The sequence below is a fragment of the Onychostruthus taczanowskii genome, unplaced genomic scaffold, assembly GCF_017590055.1.
Source record: "Onychostruthus taczanowskii isolate IOZ18803 unplaced genomic scaffold, ASM1759005v1 scaffold1, whole genome shotgun sequence".
Classification (NCBI taxonomy): domain Eukaryota; kingdom Metazoa; phylum Chordata; class Aves; order Passeriformes; family Passeridae; genus Onychostruthus; species Onychostruthus taczanowskii.
In genome coordinates, this window is record NW_024496525.1 from 25,771,264 (window position 1) to 25,795,931 (window position 24,668).

General features: G+C 37.7%; 1 protein-coding gene across 2 annotated transcripts in view; it reads left to right on the plus strand.

The window, feature by feature from the left end:
• Positions 1–24,668, plus strand: part of LOC121332507 (protein unc-79 homolog) — an 89,978-nt gene that overhangs the window by 51,463 nt on the left and 13,847 nt on the right. For both annotated transcript variants that reach the window (XM_041398012.1, XM_041398020.1), the window contains 11 exons: positions 634–717; positions 2,390–2,492; positions 4,233–4,373; positions 8,303–8,341; positions 9,287–9,399; positions 9,484–9,569; positions 10,408–10,581; positions 12,177–12,245; positions 12,825–12,935; positions 18,368–18,472; positions 22,180–22,257. In XM_041398012.1, coding sequence (XP_041253946.1) covers positions 634–717; positions 2,390–2,492; positions 4,233–4,373; positions 8,303–8,341; positions 9,287–9,399; positions 9,484–9,569; positions 10,408–10,581; positions 12,177–12,245; positions 12,825–12,935; positions 18,368–18,472; positions 22,180–22,257 — 1,103 coding nt within the window. The remainder of the gene's footprint in view (positions 1–633; positions 718–2,389; positions 2,493–4,232; positions 4,374–8,302; positions 8,342–9,286; positions 9,400–9,483; positions 9,570–10,407; positions 10,582–12,176; positions 12,246–12,824; positions 12,936–18,367; positions 18,473–22,179; positions 22,258–24,668) is intronic.

Here is a 24,668-nt window from a genome sequence, read left to right on the forward strand (position 1 = left end):
ACAAATGCTCAGTGTGATTGCTTCCCATTTCAATGTCACCCCACAATTTCAAGACTCATTATACTCATATATGCTAACTAGGAAGTAGTCTTATCCCACATAAATATATGTTTTTTAATAAAGCACGCATGCTTTATTAATTTATTTCTTTATTACCTAGGTAGGTATGTGTCTCTTCCATTCTTATTTTATTCTTTTTCCTCTTTTCTCAAGCTTGCCATCTGTAAAAAAAAGAAAGTTTTGTGCCTGACTTCTGTCAGTACAAACTATATCTTCTAGTGTATTGGTATTTTTAAACTCTTGTTTCTTTCTCTTTTTGTGGCTCATACATTCCATATTTTGTAGAATCTTTATGGCTAGCACATCCTTTCCTGTTTAATGGCTGTTGTCTAAAATGTCTTCCTTACTATTAGGTCACCTGTGTCCTTTTTCTTGAATGGACTTCTTTATCCTTCTTCCCCCTTCTTTTCTATGCTTAAAAAATTAACTTTTTTTTTTCTTTTTTTTTTTTTTTCTACAGAAGTTGTATTTGTGTTTCTCTTGTTTTAACTGTTCAAGACTTGCAGTGCAGTTGCCTGGTGACAGGTTCTGGATTTCTGGTTCTGGAGACTGAAGTTCTTTCTTTATTCACAGAGCAGATACAGCATGGAAAGAGGCTGTGCAATGTCCCTGTTTGCCTAAACCCAGATTTGGAGGGACCACCACTGAGAATCAGAGGTTAGTTCAATGTCTGTTTCACCTGGTCCTCTGCCAAGACTGCCAGGAAGATTTCATGGTTAATACAAAATGGTGCTGAATTTTGTGTTCTCTTCAGTTGTTAAAACTCTCAGCTGTCCTGCAGAAAGTATGCAGAGAGTGGCTGAATCTCATTGCTGTATAAACTCTTCTCCCTCACAACTGAAATACACCCAGACTCTCTTACAGCCCTGCAGTTGGGCAGTGACCTACTTTCTTTGCCGAAATCATTTCTTTAGGCAAAGAAATGGAAAACCTTTAGTAGGTTTTCTTCCTACTCTTCACTGCACAAGAGAGGACATTTTTGAGCAGTTAAGTCTTATTCCAACACTGTAACATGCATTATGACTGCATTTAGCATTTGTGTTCTGCAGTGGAACTTACATCTAGAGAATATGACAGTGACACTTTAAAAGTCATGGCAGATGGATCTTTATGCATCTGACAGGGGAAGAAAAACCAGGATACAAAATCTATACCTATCCCCTGCATTCTGGATGTTGCTCTACATTACTGGATTATTCTAGCCTTCCTGAAGTGTCTGCTCATATCCAATAAAACCTTAGGGAGCAATTATAAAGTTCTGAACTATGGATGTGAAATAAATGTTTCCTTCATGCTTCATAAAATGGTTGTTTAAAACCTGCCTTATTCTCATTTCACTCCACTTGTGTTGAGTTCAGAAATGGTGGGAGCTTAACTTATTTTGCCTGAGAGCTGTTGTTAAATTTGCTTTTCCTGCAGTAACCAGGATTTTGTTATAATAAATTCCATCTAAATCTTGCATAGAGAAGCTTCCTCCTTTTTCCATAGTTAAATATTATCAAAGCAGGCTAATGTTGACATTAAATCTGAATCTACAGATTGAAGAAACCAGAAAGAAAATTGGCAATGGATTACTTAAACTGTAATTTGAGAAAGCAGAACTTGGAGAAGTCAAGAGTTTGGATCTCCCATAATACATGACTTCCTAATAAAATAAACATCTATCAGAAGTTAGGTGCATAAAAAGTGCCAAGGGCAGAGGGAGCCCCATATGTTGGCATGGTCACAGTGGCTGTGCTCTCGGCTGAAAAACCCAGCTTTGAAGAATAAATATACTTTTGAAGATTTTTCAGTGGAAAGCATTTCTAATGACCAGCCCTCCAATGTTCTCAGTTCCTTATGAATTATTTCTTTTCTCTGTCCTTTCCTGGTTATCTCCTGTGGCTCTGCTAGGATAGTATGAATAGGCTGATGACCTGGTGTTGAGACATGTGAACTTAATTTCTTCTTCATATAACTGTGAACTATGGGAAGTTAATTCCAAAACGTATGGGGGAAAATCTTCTGATGTCCGGTCTCGTAGTAACTGTAGAATCATCTTCTCTAGCTAGTAGATAACAATTGCATCCAATTTCCTGGAATTTTTGGTTTATGTTGCCTTTTTTCCCCAAGGATTTATCCATTTTTAATTGCTAGTTCTAGGTAATTGGAATAATCTGGCAGAAGCAAGGAATATGCTTATATGTCTTTTTATAGATACAATTTATTTCTTATTTCTAGGTATAGTAAAGCCATTATAGCTATTCTTTAAAAGTCTGATTATCAAGTATTTTGGATTTCTGTTTGATGATTCTTCCGTTTTTTTTATTCTTCTCCTGATTGCCTTAAGGTGCTACAAAATCTAGTTTGCTGTCAGCACCCAGTATAGTCAGTATGTTTGTACCTGCACCAGAAGAATTTGCTGATGACCAGCCCATTCTGATGACTGACAAGTAAGTGGGTTTTTTTCCCTCCTTTCAAAGAACTAGCTGAACTTCAAATATGTCAAGTAAAGTGTAGATATATTTGATGCAAATACAGAATCCATTCTATCATTTATCTCTATGCTAAGTTTCTTTTTACCCCAAGGTAAACATTTTCTAAACACTGTTGGCATGTGTTTTCAGTTCAGTAGGACCTGGATGATTGTGCACAGGTGAAATGATGACTCAGGCTATAGTGTGTCCACAAAGGGCAGGGGAAGCACTTTCCATCTTACTTTACATCAGGGGTTCCTTGTGATCCATCAGAAACCTCTTTTGTCTGAGGGAAAAAAAAAAAAAAAAAGAAGTTCCATTTAAAAATTCCGTTGGGTTTCTGTTGAAATCAGTAGCTGTTGATGTGTCATCATATTTATTCTAGATAGCATTTTTAATGCTGATACTCACTGATCCTCAAAGCTTTTGCAAACCTCTATTGTTTGGTTAAAATTCCTGTAAAGGGAATGTTAAACAGAAGTGTACTCGTTTAATGGAGAATAAAGCAGTCAGCAGGGAGCCATGCATTGATTTGCTCAAAACTTGGGAAAAGAAACCACAAGTTCCTGTGTGTGCTTGGTCCAGTGGACAGACAGACACACAAGGATGATCACTGGAGACAGACAGGGCCATTGTGCAGGCTGTGACTGCTAGTGGACCTTATAGTGTGACACAGTGAAGCATCCCAAAGTTAGTCTGGTCTGTGGCACTTCCCTTGGCCATTTCACCAAAGCTCAAGCACTACCTATTGACATACAGACAGCTGAGCTTGATTTCTGTGACTTTGTTGCCATATTTTCTTTATGTTCAGTAAAAAAGGCAAGAAAATTTCCTGTTCAATTCCATTAAGTTAAAATCTCACAATCTATTGGAGTCATTAGCAACTGATTGAGGAAATTAAGGCAGCCTCCTTACTGGGCTGAGATAAGCCAACTTCCCACATTGGTTTGCCTTTTTCATAGGTTGTGAAAGCCTGTCTCATCTCTCCCAGATCTGACATCCCTTTATAATTAGACATTTTGGAGCCTTTTCAGACCTTCTTCAGTTGTCTTTGAGCATTTCAGGAAGGATAAGTGACTCAGCAGCAAATCTGCCCTGGGAAAGGAGACTTTTCTGACATCTAAGGTTCTGTGCCCCTGAGAGGTCTTTTCATTTATTTCTTAATAGCTGCAACTGCTGTGGGAACCAATCAGATCATTGTTTTCTAATTGTATAATTTGTTATTCATAATCCATGACTGGCAGGAAGGGCAATGTGAAATTGTTCCATCTCTTTAATATCATCTGTGAGTGTCATTGTTTGTGTCCATGGTGCCTGGGACTTAGCCCAAGCTGCACAAATTGGCTGTGCTCACATTACTGAGGGCCAGACTGCTGCAGACTCCTCTTGGGTAGTGCAAACTGATACAGTCCAATAGAGTGAGGGGGCTGGAATACAATTACCAATGAAGGACCAAAACTAAGGCCTGCCCTGTGGCCCTCTTTCATTTGTCACTAAAGAAGCAGGCAGTGTAGCTAGTGAGAAGTTCTATTAATGTTTAAAACTATCGACGGTCACTAATTATAGAAAGATCACAATTACATTGTCTTTCTAAATAAATGTGGAATAGAATGTACTAAGTAATAATACTTTTAAAAAACATAATTATACACAGATCTATGTATAGTAATGCTTTGTTTGAAATTTCTTAACATCAGGATTATAACTTCCTTGCAGGTGCCATGACTGTGGGGCTGTTCTTGAAGAATATGATGAAGAAACACTAGGCCTGGCCATAGTTGTGCTCTCAACCTTCATTCACCTCAGTCCAGACTTGGCTGCTCCTCTGCTGTTGGACATCATGCAGTCTGTAGGAAGGTAAATTCAGGACTTTCCTCTCTCCAACGAGATTGAAAAGATTTTGTGCCTGGAATTGGGTTTACATAAACTTTAGTATACAGAGGTGTATATTTTAAAACTCTTCAGTGAATAACATCTGGTTCCGTCTTGTGTCTTTGTTACTCATGATTTTATAAATTTCTTATGTAACTTCTTCCACTGTCAGTTCAATTTTTGGCAGCTCCTTTGATGTTCTCCCCTTTTACCCTCCAAAGAGAAATTCCAGCTCAGGAATCTCCTCAGGTTGTCCCACTGTAAGCAGTGATGTAAAGAATGAATTCAGATTTTCTACAGTACCGTTATTTATTTACTACTCTGTTACCTGAACAGCAACTGGTGAAGCAATTGGTGTGCTTCTTAATCTTGGTCCTTGAAAGAAAAGAAAATTCTACTGTTAGTTTTTATTCCACCTGCTAATTGCTCCTTAAGCTGTTTTTTTTCCTGCCTCCTAGTGCTTTTTAACTCTGTTTGTCAGAGTTTATGCTCTATTCTGCTTTCATTTGAGACATCTTTTTGAATGAAGCCTTCTCTTTTCTAATAACCTCCCTTAAATTATTTTCTTCTGCTCTCTTGAAGTCTTTCTTAACATCTAGAGTACCTTGGCCCTGTGTTTCCAGTGTAATGCTCATAAACAACTTCTGTGCTTCTTCAAAAATTGCATTCTCTTGTCTCCCCCCTTGCTGATGCTTTGACACAATCTTTCACTTTTATATGGCTCCTGCTTTAAAGTTATGCAGAAGTGTGGTCAGCTTTTCTGAACTTGGCTCCTGGAGGAGTGTTGACTCCTAGGGATGATCATTCATTAGCATACCTAATGCTCTTCAGGATTTTCAACCATATTTTGTATGCTAGGTGAAAATTTGCATTGCCTTATAAGGGCTTCCAAACCAGCTGTGTGTGAAATTGTCTCTGAAAAAGTCTTGAACATTTGCTGCCATTATTTTTCTCTTGTTACTTTTACCCAGTGTGCATGGGTAATTAAGGTGTACCATTACCACTGAATTATGTGTGGTTGCTGTCTTGGCCACTTCCACAACTTCTTGCCTCAGAGGGATGGATGTGATGGGGTGTTCCAGAATAAATTTCTGACATGCAGAAATGTTGCACAGCTCTCTCCTTCCATGTTCTTTTTGGAGGCTGAAGTTTAAATTCCTTGACTGTGGCTCCTGCAGGGGCCACAGCTCTCCACAGCTCTGCTTCTCCACTACCTCCCAATTCCATTTAAACACAGCAGCTCTTCAAGTCCTCCATTTCCATTAACTGCAAGGCTGCAGTTCCCTGCTGTGTCTGCTACTTAACTCTGATGGAGGCAGAGTTTCTGACCTAGGTGGATGCTGCCATTCTATGTGACTCTTGTAAATACAACAGTACTACAGCCACAGAGAGGAAATAATTGGGAAGATGAATTATCAAAGGATGAGGGATAAGTGGGCTACCTTTTTCTGTGTTTTGAGGGCGAAATGCTGCACCTTTTAGAGTGAGACAGCTGATTGTTTTAGAGCAGCAGATGACAGTGCAACATGGGGTATACTTGGTAAATGACCTGTCTTGTTCCTGCTGCTTGCAATTTCTGACAAATTCTAAGTCCAATAAGAGGCTCCCCACCCCACAAAGGAATTACTTTGAAAATATGCAAAATAAGTAGTATATATAAGCAGAGAGGCATTCAGGTGCCTCATATATGTATCTTGCTCTGTCTTTCATCAGGTGGTGCCATATATATATGTATAGCTCCAAATACCCATCTAACAGCAGAAGTGAAAATGAATTAGACTTTTTGCACTTTTGTTCTTACTAATAAAGCTACTACTTTCATGCATAGAAGGGGAAATAAGGACTTAGGAAGTCCAAGGACCTAAACTATGCACAGAAAGATTTTCAAAAGTTATTTGGGTACCCACAGGCACAGATAGGCTTCTCTTGGGATTTTCAGGAGGGAAAAAATTTCTGGGTTCAGGTTACTGACAATTAAAAGTTGAAGTGTTCCTAAGACTCTGATCTGCATTTAAATTTATGATCTGGTTCCTTTATCAGATTTTGCTGATTATTACCTAACTGATTTCCAGTGAGATTTAGCTTTCCAAGCATTAAAGCTGCGTTTGAAAGTTAAATTTAGGCTTGAGTCAGCGAGGAGTTGTGAAAAGCTTAAGTTCTGTTCCTAACATGTACAGATTTAAACACATCTATTTCCTGTTCTGCTTTGTGGTCTGCAAAGTGGAGGTAATGATGAGAGTTCATGGCATTTGTGCAACAAAATATTTAGAGTAGTAATGATAAATATATACAGACGGTACATTTTGGAAAGTTTCAGATGTTCCCAAGTGCTTACTGTAGTTCATGTCAGGTGAAGTTTTTCCAAAGTTGGAAACCTAGTGTTTTGTTTGTCAGAAACCCCATGTTTGCATTATCACATTGAAAAGGAGAGAAAAACATGAGACTTTGATTTCTTTTAGAAGAAAGATTTTACATTGTTGTGTTTCTGTACTTCAGTAGATTTTTGAAAATAGGTGTAACGTCCATTGGGCATGTGGTTGGTCTCATTGCATTCTGCAGGAATCCTCATGTGCCTTAATGTAAGCTGATGCTACAGTCATTCCAGAATAAAAGCCATCATTGCTTGATGGTATAGCTTCAGACCTTTCTCACCCAGAATTAGCTTTGCACTCCAGAAATAATATGTTGTATTTTAGTGTAAATTTCTGTTAACAATACTGGAGTCAGGAACTCCAATGTTTTTTTCTTATTTATGCTAGAATAACTGAAGATAATATAATCTTTAATCCCCTGCACCATCAAGTTTGAGATTATTGCATTGTTGGAAGTATGTTGTGTCCCCAGCTTGTCATGCCTAATTCATGCAAATCACCGTAATTTTGGTTCACGCTGTTGCATTTGACTGAGCTGCCTTAGGGTCCTTTTTGGATTTTATGAGTTGATTAGAGAGGAAACTGTCTTCAGAACAGGGGGTGACCAAGGATGAGCAACAGGTAAGTCCAGGATAAAAGGATCATTAATGAAAAAAAATCCCATTGAAGTTTAGATATAAAATAGTATAGCTCTATGAACTTTTCCCTTAGACTTGTCAATGTATACCATAAAATAGTGATCTGCAGGGGATTAAAATAAGAATTTTATTTTGTATATAAGGTGTGCTTCCAGTGTCCATCTTTATGTTGGCTTTACAGTGTACAGCTTTTTAGTGGCTTTTGGTATTAAAGGTGTTTTGCTTTGCTATTGTAAGCCCTGATTCTGTTCATTTATGTATCCTGCATATTGAAGTGCATGATTTTGCTTTAAGATGGTGTTCAGTATTTTCACCACCAAATGCCCACATTTGGCTTTAAAGTCTATATTTAGGTACTAAAATGAATGACCTGATTTTTGAGAATACAGTAGTTCTCATCTGACTTTGGAAGAGCTTGTAGGTAATTAGAGGTTTTGAAATTAGGCTAGTTATTTAGGTGCCAATATCTGAAACTGGAAGCCTCAATTTAGAGGGCCAAACAAAGAATTTTTGCTTAGTCTGTGTTCCTGCATTAATCAGAAACTATTCAGTCAGTAGACAGCTTCAGGCAAACTTTTTTTTCTCTCTAAAAAATTAGTTATCCATGATATGCTGTAGGGCAAAAACATTACTTCATTATCTTTGTGCTACTAGTGGGAGGCAAGTTTTGTCTTTAGAGCAGTTGAGCATTAGAGAGACTGCAAGACTGGATAGAGTTTATGTTATGCAAGCATGATTTTTATGAATTTAGGTGCTCTTCAGAAGATCTTTATGTTAACATTTTAAATGTTCTCTAGAATTCGTGTGTTATTTATTTAAAGTGGTGCTTTATTGTCTTATTTAAAAATGAAGCACACACAAAAAAAGCATATGAGCTTCAATTTCTTTTTTACTTTTATTCCAGGTTGGCATCAAGCACCAGTTTTTCTAACCAAGCAGAAAGGTACAGTAGCAAAGGATACCTTGACAAAAGTGAAACAATCAATCTAAAGCACCATCCTCCATGACCCTAAAATCCACTAAATTTAGCTTTTTAAAAATGTTCTTTAATATTTGTGAGTAAAAGTAGAAATCTGCCCTTTACACTTATTTCAAATATCCTGTATTTTCTGGAGTCGAACAGGAGCCCATATTCACATGTATGAAAGTTGGAAAAAATCAGATTCAGATGCTGTTTGGTCTTCACAATTTCAGTGCAGCTTTTTCTGATTGGTTTTGTGTTCAGTATTTGTCTTGATAAACTATCTCCATAAATTCAATCAAGTGAATCCTCCTTGGTCATGGAGAATCCCTGGTAGTGATGCCTCATTATGTAAATCAGATGCTGAATAGGATAAATTCATTTTGTGAAGCTGTAAAGCATGTTAAGATGTGCAATTTGTGAGTAAATAGATAATACTTAGGCTTTTAAAATTAAACCATTCATTTATGAATGATTAGGGAGTACTTCATCTTTTGAAGGAAACTGCAAGAAGCAAATGAATATTATAATGTTTTTGTTTACCTGGTGCACATGTGTTTTATGAAAAGCCAGCAACCTTATTATGTGTCACTGAAACACACAAGGTGAGAGCAGGATTATATTTCAAATACAGATGACTCAGAAGTAAAACTATGTGAAGAACCAGGAACAGTATTTATTGAGACAAATACTTTAAGTATGTGTATGTAATTTTTAAATCTATTCATAGTTGAGCTCAAGTCATAAAATCAACATGGTGTACTTTTTTTCAGGATTAGAACACTTCTGTTTTTGAGTGTCTCACTCATAACTGAACAATTCCATAATTAAAAACAATAGCATAATCTATATTCCCTCCATGTAGTCAGCAATGACAAATGTTTAATCTGCAATGCAATTTTTGTCTTCTTTTCCCTTCATTTTCAGCATGATGATCCCTGGAAATGCTGCAGGTGTGGCCAAGCAGTTCCTCCGTTGTGTGTTCCATCAGCTGGCGCCCAATGGCATCTTCCCTCAGCTCTTCCAGAGCATTATTAAAGGTAATGTGCAATACCTGAGTGCATTTCTGTCCCTCAGTGTCCTCTGCATGAACAGCCAGTGCAAAAATGTCATTCAAATTTCAGATGGAAGCTTCTTACGGACCTTAGCTACGTCTCTGATGGACTTCAGTGAGCTGAGTTCCATCGCTGCTCTGAGCCAGCTGTTAGAGGTATGTTGACAAATGGCTGTGTTAGTGATGCTAATTTTGTTAGCATTATCAGGGTCATTTCTCCTCATTTGAGTTCAAACTTGCTTCATCAAAAACACTGAATTTTTCCTGTGTCCTCCTTGGAAATAACTAGGCTGTCCTCACCACTGCTAGTGTGTCCCATTCCTTCCCCAAGCACTGCTTTTTGTTTTCAGGAACGTTTCTACTCATACATCTCAGGTCTCCCTCTTCATTTTATCTGATGACAGTTTCTCTTCAGTATTCCAAAAGTCTATTGCCTGCCTTTCACTGACTGCCTTCTATGCAGCTGGCTTATTTCTACTGGGCCATTTTTCCTCCTGCTTGAACTAGTCCCTTGCATGTGTCCTGTTCTTCCAAGAACATGGCAATTGCCTCACACAAGATGTTGGCATTACTTTAATACTGCTCATGTTGTTTTAGGTCTCAGCCCAGGACACAAGCCACATAAGCATACATGATGGTCTACAGAACATTAATGAACATACCTTTTTTGAAACTGTCTGAAGGAAAACATGAACAATCTGCCGCAGAATACTTTGAGTTTTGCTTTTTCTACTGCCATGCCAGTCTAAGCAGATTATGAGTTAGGACCCTGCTTATAACATTTAGGCTCAAGATCTTTTGGTCAGTACTTTACGAACTCCAGACTAACTTTCGCATACACAGCTCAAATTCCCAGAACAGCACTATCATTAACATAAAGGAAAAAATACGCAGTATTTGGTCTCAACAAATTAACCTCAGCACTTCCAAATGCCATGTCAGGGACCATTTCTGCATGTGTATGATCGTTCACAGTTCTTGTTTCGTTTCCCAGGGTTTAAACAACAAAAAGAATTTGCCAGCAGGGGGTGCGATGCTACGCTGTTTGGAAAACATTGCTACCTTTATGGAAGCCTTGCCGATGGATTCCCCCAGCAACCTCTGGACCACAATTAGTAATCAGTTTCAGACCTTCCTTACTAAACTCCCATGCGTTTTGCCTCTTAAGGTATGATGTGTGGACATCTGAAACAAGCTGTATTTCCATTGGTCAGAATGTGCTGAAACTGTGCAGAAACTGTGGGTAACCAATCAGAGTGGGTTGTTGTGAATGATTCCTAATGATTCAGCTGATGTTTCCAGAGGACTGGATTTATTGTATCTCTGATCCAGCCCTTTAATTATGTTTTCTGTGGATAACAACAGCAACTCTGACCAGGGTACTTTTCACTTCTTTCTTCTATGCACTTTCTATATGCTGTCTCTGTCAGATTAAAATACTGCATTTGAGAGAGTCATTACTTAGACAGTGAAAATCCGTCTGATTTTAACTGTTGAAACTAAATTAAACTCTAAGAAGAGCAGCACCACCTAATTAATTTGCTGAAAGTACACAGCAGTCAGACAGGCAGAGGGAACTGAGACTACTGGGACTTGGGCCTAGCCTGTTTGGCTGACCAGGTTGTAGTTCTGATTGTAATAGAATATTTTTACAGAAACTGAATCCAGAAGCTGAGCTCTGATTTATCAGAGCTCAAAAGACATCAGGATCTTTTCTCCTGGTGTGTATATTTCAGCAAGCACTGTAAAAACTTCTGAGTCTTTCCAGCAGACTCCAGTAAATTAAAAGGAATTCTGATGCACTTAATCTATTTCCTACGGTGTGAATGAACCCAGTTGTAATTTCTTCTATACAAAGCAGTGTTGTTCTGTATGAGCTGAGGGATCCAAAATCTAAATCTGTGACTGATAACATTGTCTTTTAAATTAGTTGTCACCACCTGGCTACATGAATAATATTAAATTCCTTGGCACTATTATGCAATAGTCAGATCTTGAAACATCTTTAGATTTTGGTAAATTGTGGCATTATCCTTCAGCACTTACTAAGCCAAACAAGCAATAACCATCCCTCTGTGTACTAGCCACCCTAATCTGCTGCATCTTATGTAACTGAAATAAATAAAAACAAATCAATTGGATCTTAGTGGTTCCAACTGCACATCCACCATTCACAGAGCCTTTAAGTGGAGGGTTTACTCTGATTTCCCTTCTATTAATGGGAGGTATTATTAGTGATACAAGTAAAGCAATTGCTTGATTCTGAACTTTCAGTCTCCTGTTCTTTTCTTTAGGGTCATAGGGGACACTTTGATATTCTAGATGTTTACAGCAGGGGTGAGGCAAGACAATGGATTGATCCTGAAAAGTCCATTCAGTAACCTGTGTGATTTACTTGAAATAAAGATTACATGATAAGGAATAACTTAAGGGATCTGAAACAGCTGCTGCCACGGCATATTCCAATGTTGCAGGTTGTGAGATGTCTTAATATGTGAGGGAAAATATCATAGTCAGGACAAGCACAGACATAAAAAATAAGGTTGATGGTATGCACCTATGCTGTGTATGTTACCACTGAAGGGGCAGATTGTGTTCAAGAATAAGCCAGTTCAGAGAAAGTAATTAAAAATCAATTATCAGGGATCATTTTTCAGACTTCACTTCTAAGTTATTCATAGCTGCTACCACTATAAGCAATATATGTATACAGAAAGGCACTAACTTATTTTCTTTTTCTTTTTTGCCTTTGAATATGTTCAGTGTTCTTTAGACTCTAGTTTAAGAATCATGATTTGCTTGTTGAAGATACCTACCACTAGTGCCACCAGGGTAAGTTCCAAGAAGACAAAATTCTGTTGCCTCAGATGTAGCCAGCTTGTGCAATTGTATGAATGTGTTCATTTCCCCTGGCTAGGAAAGCATTATATGTAAGCATAAAATTGTGCAGTCCAATACTGTTTGGAGAATGATAAGAGCTTTGGAATCTAGGTTACAGTAAAGTGGGGGTAGAATTACATTCTTGTGTGGGTGTGAATGTATGTCTTCTTAAAGATTTGATGTTCCCTTTTTTTTTTTCCCTCCTCTTTTTTTTTTAAAGAGTAATGAGCTTCCTTAGATGTTTTTCAGTACAATTCCACTGAAGTCAGTGAGATTTTCCTGCATAAACTATACAGAATCCCTTATAAACACTGTGTCACAAGTGCACCTCTTTTCTAACTTTTTGTTTCTAACTTCTGACAGAAGCATGAAGGCATATGATACAGCTGTTTGACCAAAACAGTGTGAATCCCAGGCAGATAGCCTCTGAGCTAAAAATAATGCTGTTCCATTCAGGCGTTCCAGAGCTGGAATGCTTCTTTGCTTTTCTGGGCAACGAGTTACTGATTTCTGTAACACGTGTCATTGCAGAGTCTTCTGGAACCTTTTTCAAAATTACTGAGTTTTGTAATTCAGAATGCTGTCTTCACTCTGGCCTACCTGGTGGAGCTATGTGGTTTGTGCTACCGAGCCTTCACAAAGGTAACAGTGACGTTATCTTCCTTTATGGACAAGTGAATACAGGACAAAGTAGTGCTTCCCACAAGTAGTTTGGAAGTAAAGATGGAATCAGTATCAAGTATCAGGCATGTCAAGAGTTTTTCACATAGTTTGGTTAATCAAGTAGTGATCATGGTTCAGTGCCTTTTAATAATGCTGAGTTTTACGTTCACAGTGAAGACACAGATTATGGGAACCTACTGCAGATGTTGGTCAGAAAAGTATTTTGATGTGATTTTGGGACTTTTTTATCAGATTTTTTTCTCATGTTGAGAAGATACCTGATATTCATGCATCACTTAAAATGTCTGTACAGTCATATCTTTCCTAGTGCACAAGTTTAGCCACTCACACTTGTGAGTAAAAACTCAAAAAATTCCTGATAGTGCCTTTGGAGAGCACAGCTGTGAGGGGAGGTAGTGGACAGCTAACTAAAATTAAATACTCCAAGTTAGGAGCTTTCCATCTTTGATCCTGTTCATTCTGTATTGGGTGTTTTCCTTTGGCAGGCATGGCTGTTGCTGTGTAAAAAAGAGAACAGTATATGTACACTTTTAAAAAACTTGAAAGATTCCTGGATGAAAGCTATGGTGTACAAATAACAGTTATTACTCGGGTTCATTTTTGTAGCTGTCAGTGAGAAGTTTAACAAAAAAGCAATTGAGCACATGGTAATGTATACTCCATGACGTAGATTGTCAAGGTACTGAGCAAAAATGTTGCTTTAGCCACTAAGTGCACAGTTTTCCATCCTTGCTACGTTTGTTAGAACAGTAATTAATCCTCAGGAAACACTCTGTCATAAGTAGCTACATGATTTTCTATTTTGATAATGTACAACTGGAACATGCATTCTTTGAGTCTTGTTAAGACTTAAAATATCACTGTATAAACAGTGAAGAAGAAATAATAAAAACAATGTCACTCTTGCAAAAAAACTGCACCACAAGAAAATAAGAAACATTTTTACGAAATGTAATGATTTGAAGCATTAAATAGAAATTAACAGTGTGTTTAATGACAGCAGGCAAGTTCTAGCTTTTTTGTCTAATTTGAAGGAGAAGAGTTTATGCAATAGAATAATCCTGAATACAGAAGAGATAGCCTAGCTTTTGGAATTATTTTGAGTTGTACCTATAGTTAAGGCTTTGGGCAGGGCCAAGTGAGTAAAATGTTAACTTGAAGGGTAATAGTGTTTTTTTTCATTGAAACAGAAAAGCCTCATTTAAAACTGAAGTAAAGATACCCCTCTTGCATTTGTGGTCTTATCAGAGTATTTCATGTATCTGCTAAAGCAAATTATGAACTACAGGAAATTTTTCACTTTCCTCAGGCTCTGCAGTTTCAGAAAAATGTAGTTAAAACCATGGTGTTAGAAAACTCACATGTGTTTCTTGCATGCATCCTGGTTGATTGTTCTATTAATGTAGTGAGTCCTTAATTGCACACAGGAAGCTTGGATTACAGGGCTTGGTAAAATCTCCTTGATTTAGTTTAATGCAACCTGATGACCCAGAAATGGAAGCATTAGTGAATGTTCTGCATTGTATAGCCACAAAATAGTTAATTTAGTGGAACTCCACACTACATTATCTTTGCTATTTCTGAAAGCTTACTGTAGTTTTGCTTTAGAAGTGTCAAATTAATGACTGCAGTTAGAAAAAACAGCAAATCAGTTATGATGTCTGTGTTTCTCTACAGTGGAAGTCACTGTATGGAAATAAGAGTGTTGTGGTAGAGGACCACATAGAAGTGAATTCCAGAAGGAATATAATTGTGAGCATCTATTCAAATGTAATTGCTTGTTTTGCAACTTTGAGTGTGCTGACTGGAACAAAGCACCAACTTTCAGCTAAGCTGTGGAGGATTCTTGTCTTTTCAAAGAGCAAGCTACTCTGACATGCACTTTGTAGAAGTCAGTGCTGTACAACCATTCCAAAAACCATTTTTTAGGAAAAAAGATCCAACGTTTTCCTAATACCCTGTTGCAGGAATATCTGAATTTCTCTTGTCTCAGAGCCTGAAGACTCACATCAATCTGATATTTCCTTGTCTGAGTTTCTGTTCCAGGTCAGCAATTTGTTTCTTTCAGTACCTTTGGAATTCTCACTTGAGAGTACCATCTCTTCTGTGGATTGTAATCTTATCTTTAGTTTTCCTTTCAAGTGTCTTAAGGTCCTAAATGGATACTTTCTTATCTCTTAGAGCTGCAGAAGCTTGAACCTAAACTTAGCCTTTTGCTGATGTTCTGTTGTCCCTTACGAAGTAAATGCAGAATGCCACATGATTTTGCTATTGAATCTTTTAAAGAATATTAAGAGGCAGATCTTCATTATTTTTAATTACTGCAGTAGCAGCAGTGATAAAATAAAGATTTTTTGCTTTATACTGGCTTACTTGGAGCATAGCAATCTCCATTAAAGGTCCAAATTAACTCCTATTACTAAGTTTGGACCCTGAGGTACTACTAGAACTTCAGTAGTTTCATGTTCTCCATATTGACATGTGGTTAGTCACAATTTGAAGGTTGCAAAGCCATTTTCTGTAGGGATATGTAGACATGTGAGAGAGTTAATTTGGCTGAACAGTGGCTGAAGTAGTGTATTCCTTACACTTCTGGTATCATATTTATATATGTGGCTCCCCTGGGTGTTATTCCCAAGGAGCAGTGGCTTTGTGGCAGAATATGAAGTTTATACATATTTATTAACACCAGGATGATAGGAATAAGTAGACTTGGGTAGGAAGGATGCTCTGGGCCATTGACTCATATGTCATCACTCCTGATGTACAGTGCAGCAAGCAAGAGATCACATGTCAAAAAAACCATTTTGCCTGATTTTGCTCAATCTCTCTTAATCACATGTGCGTAACAAACTTTAAGGGTTTAGACTGTGAAATAGGAGACTCCTTACAGAAAGAGGCAGCTAGCAGTTGCATTATCCCTAAAGCCAAGAAAAGCTGAGGTTCATGAAGCCTATGCTTCTTTTCCAGTGTTCTGACAAAGCCATTTATTATGGCCCAGTTATATCCTGTATAGCATAGTTGGTATGTAAAATAGTTGAATGCTTTTGAAAGAATTGTCTTCCTTCTTTTTCAGTATGTGTAGGCTACTGGATGGGATTACTGATAGGAACTTCATTGCACTCTTTTGGGGGGGATGTAAATGTCAACTGACTTGAGTGTGGCACTGTGTAGTGTCTGTGTCTTAGGTCTAAGACAGCATTTGATGGCGGGAAGGGACACTCTTCTGGGGAATTCTAACAAGTAATCAGGATTTGTTTACACTGTGGGTATTATGCACCATTCTGGTTCTCCTTTCCCACTCAGAATATCATAGTGTCAGAGAAAGTTCAGGTAATGATAGCAAGAATGATCAAACAGTTGGAGTTCCACATACAGACCAACTAAGTCAGAGTCAGAGCTCTTCAGTCTGAAGTAGCAGCAACTGATGGGAATGCGAGAGAGGTCTGCAAGGTCCCAGGTGATCCAGACGATGGGTCATTTCTTTCCTTTCCAGTGCAAAGAACATATTAACTTTATAGGAACTAATCAAAGCAATTAAAGGGAAGTGATTCTTCAACAGTGTGTGACTCTTTACCATTTGTGCTAAAGGTTGGCATGAGTCCCAGAGGTCAATGGACAGTTATGTGGAAGAGAAATACTTTGAGATTTTTGAATTATACAGAAACCACACTGAGCTTAGAAGTTCCCTGAACTGAAAATAGTTGGTGAAATTATACATGCTTGCCTTGTTCTTATTCTTCCTTTTGCTTCTGCTTATGGCCTTGTTGGACATAACTTACTGAAGAAATTTGTTACCATCTGACCTCTCCTGGATATTCTTGTATATTTTTTATCAGAGCACCACTCATGCATGTGGAATGTGTAACTTTTGAATATTTGTCCCCTCAAGAAATGGTTTCATAAAACAGCTGATTCTGGAGTGTTAGCTTCCTGGAAGTTTAGCTGCCTAGACTGCAGCAGTATAGTCAGACAAGGACAAGGACTGCAGTTTGGGACCCATTCTGTCATCTAAATGTGTTATCTCTGCACACTCCATGTAATTGAAGAGGAAATGAGGAGCTTGAAGTACGGTCTCTTGATTCAAAGACTGGCATCATAACTTCCATGAAATACACACCATTCTGTTGTTTTGGCACCTTCTCTCAGATTTAAAATCTGGTTTCATTCTGAGATATGTGGGTGCTGTGGGAGACATGCACTGCTGCTGCAGGTTTTGTTAGACAGTATGCCACACAGCTAGTGTGGGGACAGCAGTTCTCTGAAGAGGAACACTGGTGTCTGCTTGGTCTGCTGCAACAAAAGCTCACTCCACTTTCAGCTTCTCCTGCGTACAGCTGGAGGTGGCCTTCAAATTGTCTCTCACTATGTAACCTCATAAAACTTCTCTGAGGAAGAGACATATAATCCCATTTTACAGATGTTGTGGAGAAACTGAGGTCCTGACTGAAATTTTCACATACTTAAGTGAGCAGGCAAGTGCATGGGTTTTACAAGATGGATGATACCGGGTTTTAGATTTTAAGCACACTTTGGATATGCTTTCATTATTAGACCATTTATTTCATCTCTAATGGTTGTCTGAAATAGAGCACAGCACTCCTCCTTATCATATTCTTGAGTTGCTGTGGTCAATAGCAGGTTATGGATTTGTTTCATGTTTTTATCTTATCATCTAAAGTTGGAGAATGTCAAAGTAAGATGTATAACAAGGCCATCTTATCTCTCGTACCTCCTTGCTGACTCAGCCCTACAACTCTATTCTTAGACTTCTGATCTCCACTGGCTGATTTCCCCCTATGTTTTAAAGTGTTTCTGTTGTAGCAGCTGTAGCCAAGACTGTTTTTATTGTGGAAGTGGAAAAGTACTGCCAGTCTAATGAGTGGAAATAGATGGTCCAAGCAGCTGTAGTGGAGGCACTTTTTTTTTAAAGGGGAATAACAACAGAAAAAGAGTATGGTAAAATATAAACTGTTTTTGGCAGCTTCAGTGAAAGAACAATGCTGAATACTATGCCAGTTTTGTTCTTCTGTGTCGTTTCTTACTGCTTTGCTCTTTTTTCGTGGGACTACTTAATGAAAGCTGTGTTTGCATACCTGGGTTTTATAATTATTTTATAAAATCTGTCTGTATTTCATGTGTGAAATACTAAAGCTTGGATATAATGTCTGGCAAAACAGCAAAGAAAAATCACCTTCATTGATGTCTGTTCATTAAGCCTGGAGAATGATATAAATTATGAGTGATGTTGGCTTTTTTTTAGACAGCAGAGACCGGTACATTTTTGTAAATTTGTTATTCTCAAACTTAGATTAAAAGTATCTTTATGGTTTACTAGTGGCTGTCAGTGAATTTCAGGACATTGATAATTCTGTGTTTTTTTGTTGCAGGAAAGGGACAAATTCTACTTGACACGCTGTGTTATATTGGAGTTACTGCAAGCACTCAAGTTGAAGTCGCCCTTACCAGACATGAATCTGCTGCTGTTGGTGCAGGTACAGGAAATTCTGATGTAATTCTCATACTGATCCTGTCTTGGCCCAGGTTCAGGAGTGGGGCAGAGGCTGAAGAACTGAGTCCAACATGGTTACAGAAAGTACCAGCTATGTCTGGGGAAGCAAGAACTTTTTAAATCCAAATCCAGTTGCATTTGTATGCATTGGTGCATACATTTAGGATCCTACATTGAAATTTAAGAAACTAAATTTGGAATCCAAATTTCTTCTAATGATGATGACCTGTGCATCAGTGCTGATGTATTGAAGATCACAGAACATATCTTGAGTTGGAAGGGACCCATAATGGTTGAGTCCATTGAGTTTTATATCATGCCCTGTTGGGGCAGCTGCTCCTGGTGCTGCCTTCTCTTCATATCCTACCCTCAAACCCTGTCACCAGTTTGTGTGGGAAGGGCTGCTAGTGGATAATGGGTCACAACTCAGTTTCTGGAAGTGAGCTGGTCTCCAGTTCCTGAAGGCCATTTTCTTTTGACCTGTAGTTTTCCAGCAACAATATTTCTGCTGCTTTCATTCTGCGGAGTCAGGCTGCCATTGGAAAATATGAGGAGATAAGATACAGGCTTATGAAAACTTCTGCCTCCAAGAAAGCAAGTGTGGCACAGTTTGGCATCACAAGCCTATCCCACAGAAATTTGCTGAAGTCCATCAAATGTAATCACAAGTAGTGGGCTCTCATTGTTTGCAATGAGGTAACAAAGATATGTTAGGAACTTAAATTTAGAAACTTAAAATTATAAGGGACCAGCATGGCAGCACGTCATAAGGTCCAGGTGAGGTGTTTATTACACAGATCCCCCATAATGCTCCCAGCATCCCAGCTCCATTCACTCTTTCCCTTCCCATGATGGGTCAAAGCTTCATGTCACTTACTAGGGACTCATTTTCTTTTGAGTACTGGTACATTACTCATAGTAAGTAAATGATTGCCAGTTGACAGAGAAATAATACTGACAAATGAAATAATATGAATAATGAAATAATATGGCAGTTAGAATAACTCTGAAAAGAATTATTATGTCATCAGTTTTAGGGGAAGAAGTTCGGAAGGGAAGAATAACACGTGGGGATTGTTTTCTTATTATGCTTAAGGGTTGTTTTTTAAAATCCATTTAAGTTAAAAAGCACAAGTTTGCCTTTTTGTTTGTTTGTTTGTTTGTTCATTATTATTAAACTCAATCTTACTTTTTTCAGTCCCAGACAATACCATCAAATAACAACCATCAGCCTCTTTCTGTCTTACAGCTGCAGTGATGCACCTTGATACCATGTATATTGGTTTTTGTTGACTTGAACTGATTTTTCCTGTATTACAGAATAAAGCAATTATTCTGCATTACTCCTATAGCTCAGTCCTGTGGCTACCCCAAGTCTAGTCCTTTCTGAATTTGTCATTTGAGAATGCAAACAGGCCATGTCAATTTTGGCAGTGGGGTTTAACTGATTTACAGTTGTGCTTCACATAGAGTCAATTGCCTGAGAGACCCAGTAAGCAAAACTCTCTCTTACATTACCTTATCTCATAAAGTTAAAATGGTATTTGCCTGGGTTTTCCTCCTAGCACCATTCCCATATGCTGTATTCACTTTGGGATGTATTCATACCTTACACAACAGCATGTAATGTGGATATAAATGTCTTTTATGATGTCTCTCTTTCAGAGGCTGATGGGAGTGATTCATATTTCCTGCCATCCAAAGCAGCCAGCTTCTGTTTTTATGCAGTCAGTGGTGAAGAATAGGGGTTGTATTCAGACCATCTGCCATAGATGCCTACTGGAGGCATGATGACTGCTTCTCCCATTGACTGTAAATTGGCAGCTCTCAGTAGTATGTGGTCTGAATCACTCAACAGCCTCTGGAATTGCAATACCATAGTAACCACTAAACCCATTTTAAACACCACTGTAATTTAAGAAATCTACCAGTAAAAATGCATATGTCTCTTAGTTTTTTTTAATATTTTATATTCTCTGGTGCCATTAATAGAATTAAGGGATTGGTTCACCCCTTTACCACACAAAGCCACTATTAATTCAAATTGTATGGTTTTGAATGAATAAAGACATAGCAGAGTTAACACCAAACGGAAATGGTTTTAATTTCCAGCAGTCATGTCTCCATGGACATGTTAGCCTGTATGCAAGATTCTATACAGACAGTGCACTCAGAGTACAGAGATTCTGTCAAACTGTTCCAGATAACAAAGGAGCTATGAGCACTTTAATTTAATGATAGATCAGTCGTGGGCTGACTAACAAAGGAGTTCCTAGAAAGGTACATTTGCCACCCACGTTTATCCAGGTTACATAGTGCCATCAGTGTCACTGGTGACATTAAGGCTAAGATGACTGTTAACTTTGTCCCACTTTACAAAGAATGAGAATTTTTAACCAGGTCACTACAATCTTTGCATAGGTGTCATGGATGATAAAGGGTACAGAAAGACTGTCTCCTTTATTTGTCCTAGCAAATGAAAGCCATCATGTACATGCTGCTGTTCCATGGGTTTCCATAGGAACTGCTTCTCACACAGCATTTTGTTTCTCACTGCTTTTCTCCTGCTCACATTTCATCAGCACACATCTTCAGGATTTCCATTGACTTCAAATTCTACTGGTGTCTCTTTAGAATTTGCTTGCTCAGTCAGTATCTAAGATTCAGTGTATCTTATCTGTTTTGTTGTAAAGCTTGTGGAAGTGTAAGAGTAAATTCTAGGGCTGTAAAGGACATTTTGAAATACTTTCATGAAGAGCAGTCAATCATTGAGAGTTCTGCTAACATATGTGCATTAGACAACCATAAAATATGGTAGTCACTATCTGTCTCAGCCTGTGAAAATACTATGGTATCAATTAATTTTTTAATCAGAAGGAAGATTAAGGCTTAGACCTTAGTTGACAGTTATTTTCTGTCTGCTCTTTCTTAGAAAGTTACGTTGCATTACTATGGACAAAAAATTTTAAAGTGCAAAGATAATGTTAGGACAAGAAATTGTAGGAACAAGCAAATCATTTGCAGGGTGTCCAATGCATTATTGAAGTTTATAATGATTAAATAACAGCATTAGCAAGTTTAATGTATGAATGATGTGGACATTGGAGATTTTAGGTCAAGGGACTTGGAAACAAAAACAAGAAAAAAGGTAAAATAAAAGCATAAGACACTGACCATGTCTCAGAAACAGCTTGTTTATATTGTATTGTGCAGAAGTTATACCAAACCATACTAGTTGTCAACTTCAAAACTCTTCATATAATTCATCAGTTTAGAACTTCTGTGACATGTTAAAATATCACAGTGAAAAATATGACATCCTGCCTTATCCTTCTCTATCATGGTTCACTCTACAATGAGAGGAACATTTGATAAATGGAAGAAATAGCAAATATATATTTTTTCATAAAGAAAGTCTGATTTGTTACACAATATTCTTCAAATTACTTCTGCACAGCATATGTGTTAATTTAGCACATTAAAGTCAGATTTTTTTTCAATAAAATTATCTCATTTATAATGGTGTGTTAAGTAGGTTGTTTATAAAGAAAGAGATCTCTAAAGGCAAATTACTGTGAATAAAAGCAAGAAAAGATCTGAACTGTTTTTAATGAAGTAATGAATAAATTATTAGTGTCTTCAGGTTCCTCAAAAATAATTAAAAATAACTTATCTTTAATGTCTTCTTAGTTTGTTTGTGCAGATGCTGGAACAAAACTAGCTGAGTCAACAATCCTGCATAAACAGATGATTGCCTCAATGCCTGGAGTAAGTACTGAAACAAAGTCCATTTCTTAGTTCTGTTGTTCTGATTTTTTCAAAAAACACATCTTATTCAGCTTGCTTTGCTTCATTTTAATGCTCTCTCCTTTTCATTTGTCCTCTGACTGGCAAGATGGATTACAGGCAGAGGTTGAGATGCTTCATTCTTTTTATTAACAGTGGAAAAGTTCTGAATTTGATGTTGCTTCCCTTGCTTTCACTGATGACCTTTAGTCATGTAACTGACTTCAGTGGAATCACTGAATTCAGTGCTCAAAGAGACAAATCAAAGATCTGCAATTCTCAGTGTAGAGCAGCTGAATGCATCAAAAAATGATAACAGGATGGAAAGCTACAAGCCATTGCCTCCATTCTCACAGAAGATTATCTGATTAAAGAAGGGAGTTAATGGTATTTTTCTAGTAATGTGTAAGTCATTAATCTATATCCTGCTGATGAGTGTAGCTAAATTACAAGTACTCCTAATTGCTTGAGCACTGAATATGCACCAGGTGAATATGGGAGGAAGTAGCACAACAGGAGGTCTTGACTTGTTCCCTGACACCTGTGACTGAGTACCCAAGCAGATGGAAGAGGGTCAGCCAAGGTTTGCTTTACAAGCTGAGTGAGGAAAACTTGTTTCCTTGTGTGTGTGTCAGCTTTAGGGATGACTTAGTCGGATCTTTGCCATGTATCTTCTGAAGTGCGTGATTTTTTAAATGCCAATCTTTAATAATACCTTTCCTCCCAACAGGATATTTTAATTTATACTTGCCTTGAATAGATAGACTAATACTGGTGTTACAAGGTGTAATAGGAACATGATAATTTCTGAAGAAAACAGAAAATTAGGCTGCCTACTGCTTGCATGAAACAGAATAGGTTGTTGGAAAGAAGTTTTGTGCAACTGAGCATTTATTTTCAGAGATTGGAGTGTAGTCTCTTTCATAATTCTATTATTCAATATTCTAGAACGCAGGTCGAATCCTTAGTGCACATAAACGGGATGGAGGGTGTACTGAGAGGGTTCCCAGTGACCATATTTCACTGGCTTTTATTCTGTCATGGGAACTGAGCAACATTTGAAAAGCCAGAAGGTGGCATAGTAAGGGAACATACAAAAATGAGGAGTGCCCAGGTCAGTTGTTTAAATATAGAATGCTAGCAGCTTTTCAAATTTCAGCCACTAAAACTCAACTGTGGCCTAATAATTCTGTGACTGAAACTAAACCTAGTTCATTTGTGTGCTCACATAGGATAATCATCTTCTGTGCTTCAAAGTGCAGGTAATCAAAAAGAAGTTAAAACCCAGTAGTTTTCTTCTGTAAACTTTACTGCAGTGCTCTGCCCTGAGCCTATGACTTGGGATAAATTCGATTCTGGTGACTTCAAAAAGATGTCTAATTTAATAATGTGATCATTTAGCCTCAAAAGTTACCCATTTCTTTTACTTGGCCCCAGAGAATAAGGCATCCATAGCTCCTGTTGAATTCAGGTAGCATTTTCTTCACTATTCTTCAGACTATTTACATATAAACAGAGGTTTATGTGATACCTAGTGTGTTGGTGGCATCACCTGAAAAGCTTCCCTGCAGGGCTCTCTGATCTATTCAAAGCCCTTATTTAATCTGACAGCTTTGTTCTGTTGATTGCTTTATGCACCTCGGGCTCATCTTGTGCTTGCTGAGGGCCAGATTCACATTTCTCACTGTTCTAGGAAAAGGATTGTGAAAATCTGTAGTGCACAAATACAACAAACACCTCGTTGAGTCCCTTTGTTTTCCCTTAGAGGTTGTTTTTGCTCTGGCACAGGTGGCTTCTCAATAAGCTTATACCTTTATGATCTAACTGGAGCACTGCATAGCTTAAGTGCCATTAAGATGCTGTATTTTGAATTAATTTTTTTTGGGAATATACAAGAAATATTCATTAGTTTTTGTGTAAAGGAAAAAACATAATGCATTTCAGTGATGTTCATTTTAGTGATGTTTACACATAGAAGACCTGAAGTTATTTAAACTGTTTTTCCATTGTGATTAATGTGAAATAAGGGCATCTTTACCTGTGACTGAATTTTGTTTTCTTTGATTGTAACTGATTGGTTCCAATTGCAGAAATGCTCAGCTGCTTGAAAAACTGAGTTGTTCAATTCTCATGAGTTTTTAAGACTTTGATTCTGGACCACTGTAAATTTCAGGATGACATGACCAGAATATTCTTGAAAGCTTCCTCAGTTGATCTTTTATTGCTGTCATAGATAAGAATATTTTAAGATGCATGAAGAAATTACAGCAGCTGGGCTATCTTGTCATACTATAATCAGATAAGAGGAGATAATACAGTGAGAAGAAGAACATCAAAGAATACCTATTCCTACTTATTCTAACTAAAAAGTAAAATAAAGAATTTGAAACAGA